The 7,522-nt window shown below is 31.5% G+C and overlaps 1 protein-coding gene across 1 annotated transcript in view; it reads left to right on the plus strand.

The window, feature by feature from the left end:
- Positions 1-273: 273 nt before the first annotated feature.
- Smp_129920 (putative sodium-dependent neurotransmitter transporter) overlaps positions 274-7,522 on the plus strand; it is a gene marked incomplete at both ends in the record, with an annotated part of 24,967 nt that continues 17,718 nt past the window's right edge. Inside the window, 3 exons of the mRNA XM_018793559.1 lie at positions 274-427; positions 2,830-3,013; positions 4,036-4,150. Of these exons, the coding sequence (XP_018648059.1) occupies positions 274-427; positions 2,830-3,013; positions 4,036-4,150 (453 nt within the window). The remainder of the gene's footprint in view (positions 428-2,829; positions 3,014-4,035; positions 4,151-7,522) is intronic.

Below are 7,522 nucleotides of genomic sequence, written 5' to 3' on the forward strand. Positions count from 1 at the left end.
TTGAAGCTAGACCACCATGGAAAACCTGGAAGCTTTGGACAGCCATTTCATCCTATTGTGGGACTCCTCAGCAGTGCGCATTCATAATTCCGCCTAACAAGATTCGAATTCAGGACCTATTAGTCTCGCGCGCGAGCACTTAACCTCCATGGTGGTCTAGCTCCAAATGACTTATGATCTCAACTATTGAAATTACTATAATATCCACAAATCTCCTTCTGATATTAAATAATTAATTGTTTATTAATTCAGGGATTTTCAAATTCCACAATAATGTCAAATCAACCAACTGATAATTTAAAAGAAGTTGATGAGTCAACATTTAATTCAAGTTTTGGTATTGTATTAACATGTTTGGGATGTGTAGTTGGATTTGGAAATATTTGGAGATTTCCAAGAATTTTAGCAACTTATAGCTATGATAAAGGTAAGAAGTTTTATACATATATATTTGTTTTATTCTCTAAATTCGTTCCTTTATATTTCCAAATATTTTAATTCACTAGTTTTTAACAAAAAACGTTTCCATGTAATATTTCGATTGACACTAAATAACATAAATCTGTAACGAATCTTTGAAACTAAGTATATCAGAGAACATTAGACTGACGTGAATGATACATTTCAAGCAAGAACAAAAGATGTGGATATAGTGTATCCACCTAACATGAAATGTTATGTTAAAATATAAATTTTCTTAACACCCATTATTTGGTACTGAAAACTCTATTTTACATAGAAATATAATTTTCAGTATAGTAGAAAACGTAAATATTCATTTTGTACTATTAATTTCATGCTTATTCGAATCATAGAGAGTAACTGTCCATATACGTTTAGTGGGAAATAAAAAAAATAAATCAAAAACTATGCGCGAATATTACTTCATGATTTTTAAAAATAATCTCATTTGGTACAAATGGCTAATAAAGCCAACCTGGAACAATTATTCATCATAATATATCTTGTTAACAGCAATCTGCCTAAATCCGTTAGACTGAGAATCCTTCAGATGGTTGAAGCAACTTCTATTCGGATCAAACAGACGGAGCTTTGTGTCCAAAACAAATAGTTTCAACCGCTCCTTTTACCTTGGTCAACTTCTGACCTAATTAGTTATTAATCATTTTAATGATATGTAATGTAATTTCATTAATGTTCATTTTTATAGCTTATAGTTATCTTATTCACACATCTTATCATTACTATCATTATTATAACACCTGCCAAAGTTTTTTTGAGAAATTTATTCAGTATTCATCCCTATTTACTATTTCTACATATTACATGATTTCTGATTTGTAATCTCATTATTCTCTCTCACCCCATGTTAACCACATTTATTCCGATTATAAATCTCACAGTTTCATTTAACTTATAAACTTATTCAAGTTAATACTTCATATTAGTCATCCAAAAATTAACGATTTGATTTGGTTTAATATTACAAGCAATCCTAAATTTACATGTTATAATTTTAAATGACTCAATTTGCCTTAAACTTGGCCAATTTTATGGAATATTAATTTGGACCCTTAAGAGAAATCATTCAAAAAAAAAATTCTTCGTTCATATATCTGTATTTCAATATGATGAGAATTTTTCAGTGAATATAGGAATGTTTAAAAAATATTGAAATCTCCACAAAACTCCTTCTGATAATAATCAGATGCTCACTGGTGACTGAATTCAAGAGATGTTTCCTGGAGTTCTAGTGGGGAGTAGTGACCAGTGGAGTTCAAACCACGTCTGTTGTGAGATATCAACTCACTGAAGACCATTAGTGAACGGTTGCTCAAACTTCGTGGATTGGTTGAAGTTAGACATTACCACCATGAGATGCCGACTCAGTGGTCTATCGGTTAAGTGATCTGGTGCGAGACTGGTAGGTCGTGGGTTCGAATCTCGAGAGTCGGGATCGTGGACGCGCACTGTTGAGGAATCCCACAATAGGACAAAACGGCCATCCAGTGTTTTCAGGTTTTCCATGGTGTTCTAGCTTCAATTGACTCATGATTTCAACTATGAAAATACTGAAATCTCCACAAAACTCCTTCTGATATTAGTTCTACTTTATGATATGCACTAAGTTTTCAGATCAATGAATAAGTCACCCTGATCAATAATATTATTATTGTGTTTAAGTCATATTTAACTAACATTAAAATATTTTCAGAGTCTACTTAATTCGACAATAGTTTACAATAGTCAACTGGCTTTAACGATAAACTCTATAGTTTTTAACTTATTGTCTACCTAAAACCTGTCAATACTATCGATTGTAAATGTTTAAACAAAATAAGTTTATTCTAAACGAATAATTACAACTCAATTATCACTAAAAGGAGGTATACACTCTCTGTCGTCCCTTAAACCATGAGATTAAAATTGCTTCATATCTACTATATCTTTATATACAACCTTTCTTTTATATATTACCACCACTAAATTAACTTCTATGAACCCGGTGTTCATCTTGTTGTACTAATGAGGTATGGCAACTTGGACCGATGCATATATGTGCCTGGTCCTACGTTGTAGCTGGCTGACTGACTGAAAAGGAACTATCATAACATATTTTTTTACATAATACATTCAATACATCAATATTTATTTATTGTTCATTCATAATTATCATATCGAAATAATATTTTTGTTTGTATAAAAAAATCATTTTAATCAGTTAAAACCTCTATTTATCACCTGAATTATTTTAAAAAAAATAATTTTACCAATTTTTTTATATTAAACATTTAATTACGACCTTTTTAATAGTTGCTGTAATGATTTATCATAATGTAAAATATGTTTCTCTCCTTTTTTTTTAAGGTTCATTAACATTTTATATTGTATGGGTGTTTGTGCTTTATTTATGGTCTGTTCCAATTGTAATTGTTGAATATACATTGGGTCGTTTTACACGAAATTCTATAGCTGCTTCATTTCATAAATTTTTTGGAGATAAATTTGCATGGATTGGTGGATGGATCACTTTAGTAACATTTTTTTTGAGGTTAGTTTTATTAATAAATAAGGAGTTGACCTTATTTTAATTGTAGTGATAATAATAATCAGTAGTGAGTGAATGTGTCAATAAAAATAATCAGGCATTTTTGTTAGAAAGTTAGATAAGTATACAGTTTGTATGAGCTTCGAACAGTTTACTCATATGTATTTTCAAAAGTTTAGATCAGCGCTAAATGACGTTGTATCTTCCCATTGTTTGAAGCGAACAGCACTGGGTTTGAGTCCCAGGGTGAACATCAACTCTGAGATTCAGGTACATACAGCTGACGAGTCCCAAATAAGACGAAACACACCTTCTGGATCCCACTGCCAGACACTATCCATCTTTGCTTCCAATAAATATTGCTGTCTTTGATTTGAATAAGTAAACTAGACGTACAATATGAAAAAATACTCAGCTTAACCACTATCCGACCACTCATTATAAAGATGATATATAAGATTTCTTATGGAAGTTGAAAACTGTTTTTACAAACATTTATTATAGACGTTTTCACCGTGGAATGCAGCATAAGTATAGGTGAAATCATTCGTTTTCAAGTGGGCAGGTCGTTTGGAACTAGTTCTCACAATATATCAGGGTCAACTGGAAAATCGTTGTAAACAAGGGAACGTTAGGTGACTATTTTATCCTAGTTTATATCTTCCTGAAAGTGTCTACAGACAAAATCAAACGAACACTGAATATCAACTTAATGATACATGTATTGTTAGGTGTTTTTACGAAACTATATAGTTTTAGGTAATTTGGTCATCGAGTTCGTGAATAACCATTGATGAAAAGCGTGATACAAGACAAATGTTCCCTTCTTGTTATTAGTTTAACATTCTCCAACTGGTCTGTGATAAAAGCTACATTCAGAATAAACAAACACCACAAGTAGTTTATCCTAATCTACGTATATACGGTATTGTGATACATCTTTGTTCTTGATTCCATAATAAATAGAATTTCAAGTACTGATTTAACTGATTTATCTAATCCATCTGTTGTTTTTTAAATTGCAGCGCTTATTATCCAGTGATTATTGGCTGGTGTTTATACTACTCTTATATGGCTTGCTTTATTGGTTTACCTAAAAGTGAAATGGAGAGCAAAGAAATATTCAATAATTTTGCCAGGGTAATTATTCTGAAAATTTTTTAAGACAAAACAGGAATAAGTGTATTTGTAAAGTAATGTTCATTTTCACTGATATTCCCTGTCAGCGCTAGTTTTACCAAAACTTTGAATACTTAAAACATCTTAATCCTAAAAAGTTTCAGTTCACTACAATAACAGATACAATTTCAAATTGTTCCAAAAATTTGATTCTTGTTCATTTATCAACTGGAAGTTTGACTTACCTGTAATGATTATCTGTTGTTTACACAATAAACATCTAGGTAAACTGTAATAATGAGTACAATGACTTCAAGCTATTCGTTTTACCTAGAACGATATCTTTCGAAACTATTACTACTAATCACACCAGAGGGTGCAAGCAGACCAGATATGTTTCTTTAAGTTCCTTCAAAAAAATCACGATTCAATTTTAATAGTTTGGTTTCATTCACTTGTACTATTTTTTTCTGTTCATACAACAGAAGTCGTACAAGAAGCCTGTGGTGAGTATTACCTTAATCCATCAGTTACTTTTGGAAAACTGTGAGGAATGTAAGTCTCAGACGAAAGTGACGTTAAGTAAACATACATTATTAAATTTATTCTAAGTATAAAATAACAGATATTATCATAATATCCAGAATAATGTAACAAAACGTGATACTGAATGATGTAATAAAAAAATTCTTGAATTGTTGCATTTTTCAAATTTTGTATGAATTTCCAAATATAAACATAGACATCAATCCACTTGGTATTGTTTACTTGAATCTTCCTATCGATATTTAGGACTGGAATTGATCAGCCTCTTATTTGCATATGTGCATCCTATGAGTATTGCCTCGATATTGCCTCAATTCACAAGCATTATAAGCCTAGATGGGTAGCAGCTAGCAGTTAATAACGTGATGGCTTTTGAAGCAAACGGTGCTAGGTTCAAGTACCAGAGTGAACATCATTTCTAAGATGCAGGTAAATCCAGTTATTGAGTCTCAAATAGGACGAAACGCGCGTCCTGGATTCCACTGCTGGCCATTATCCATCTTTGCTTATAAACATAAACATACTTTCCGAATTATAATTGATATTTGTAACAAATGGTTTCTTTAAAATGACACAGGTTTACTCTTCAACAACTCTGGCATTTTAGTTGAATGTACACTGGAAAAAAGTTTTAGGTTTTCGAATTTGCCAACTTATCAACATTTTCCATTTATCTATACATTTGTTCGCAATTTGTTTCACAAATAATTTATCCAATGAAGGTACATTTAGTATTTAGTTTTTATTAACAGATAACTACTATTCCTAAGGAAATGAAATTCAAAATTAGTTCAGGGAATCATAGGGTACATAAATGACTAATGGTCAGTGAATGTAAAAATTAATTAGTCAATAAGTGTCTCTATTTTAACTCTAATAGCTTAAAGCAATTAGTCCCTTTGATAAATTTCGATAATGTAATAAGAAGATGAAGATTATCAGAACTATGTGATATATAGGCGCAATACATTTCAAACAAACTGATCACACATATACTTGTTAGGAAACATTTATATATAAAAATAAAGGGTCAACTAGACTGGAAATGGGGGATAAAAGAAGACAAGGCTAATAATATTAAAAATAATGCGAAAACAATTTGACACCTAATCACTCTGGATAATAAGCTAATATTACCAGGGTAGGTTTAAGGAGAGAACAAACTGTTTTTGAATACACAAAGGGGGTTTGAATTTTCGTATGGCTAAGGCTTCAATAAACAAGTATATGTGTGATCAGGTTGTTCGAAATGTTTTGCGCTAATATATCATGACATAGTTCTGATAATCTTCGTCTTCTTATTACATTATCAATTAGCTCAAATGTTACGTTGACTAAAAGATAATTACTACTATGTTCATATTTGTGATACAAAAACACTTTATTATTAGTTGTTTGACGAATGTTAAATCTTGTTAGAGTATTTTAAGGAAATACTGTATAGATAAAAGACAAAATGTCTTAAATAAAGTTTTCTAATTTTACCTAGTATGGAGTAATGAATGAGTACTGCACAGAAATCGCCTAGTATTAATAGAATAGCTCTTCAGCGTTTCTTTTATTCTCGAAGATTTCTCAGTTATGAAAAATAACTATCACAGATATTGTATTATTTAACAGTCATATCAATGACTTTCATCTTGAAATTTTTCCCATTGAATAAAGGTACATGGCTAGGACTTAACTTGAATTTCGTTTATTTACAGTTAGTGGAAAAACGTGAATGAGTATCTGTATGAACGAAGTCTAGAATAGAACATGATAATTAGATATCCATCAGCTATGACTACTAAGTAGTATCGAATTCAGTTATAACTATTGATGATCAACTCAAGATTTTGGAGTACTCCATACCGGAATTAACTTCACTAGTTATGAAAAATTTTCATGCAGTTAGTTCCCTTTAATTGGGCGGCCTGCTTGAACATCTGGGCTACCTGATTCCCGTCATCTATATATTTCAACAAGTTATCTAATATTGTTTGTTTTAATACATCATTGTGGCTATTAAGCACACAACATATTCCGGTACGTTTCTGAAAACTGTACAACCTTTCGCTGTAAAAGTTACAAAAGGCCTAATCAGAGATGTCGTGTTTGCTGGGAACATGCAGCAAAAAGAATATACATTATTCATATGTCGATTGACTGAATTGCTGACATCCAACTGGCGATCACTGAATGTTTTTCATCAGGAGCAACGAAGAAATAAGAAACTTAAACATGTTGAAATACTTTATGCTGAGAATTCGATTTTGTACCAAATAATATAATTTTGAATAAAGCTAATGATAATAATATAATAATGATATAAAAATTCTTTTCAATTGAAGTAGACAGGCAACTCACTGGACCTATCAATACTCGGTCGCTAAACGACGCTTATAAATACCTTAAAACGTCAGAAGAAACGCACATTCGACTGCATACTGCCAGTGGTCGTACAACCACAGAACCTGTCACCCATCAACCGGTTAGCATAGAACAAAATAACCTCAGCGCGAATTTAGTGTGTTACTTCTTGTCTATTCTTTATCAGCTTTTTACTCATCTGTACACTATGTTGTCTTGCCATTAATATTATTTCATCACACGTTATCTTACCTTATCTGTAACTAATATAAATCTCCACTTTTCCGCCTACTATGGTAAACAAATATCCTACACTATACCCTTCCTAATGCCTATATTCTGATTCGTAACCTACACTTTACTATATAGTCAATAAAAACATTGCATCGAAGCCTTACCCACAGTCCATAATTTGTAACTGTCTGATAAGCTTGTAACATGGTACTTATAGAAATAGTGTTTCCCAACAGGATGTGAAACACAGAGAATTGTGTG

This window comes from Schistosoma mansoni, chromosome 1 (assembly GCF_000237925.1).
Source record: "Schistosoma mansoni strain Puerto Rico chromosome 1, complete genome".
Lineage (NCBI taxonomy): Eukaryota > Metazoa > Platyhelminthes > Trematoda > Strigeidida > Schistosomatidae > Schistosoma > Schistosoma mansoni.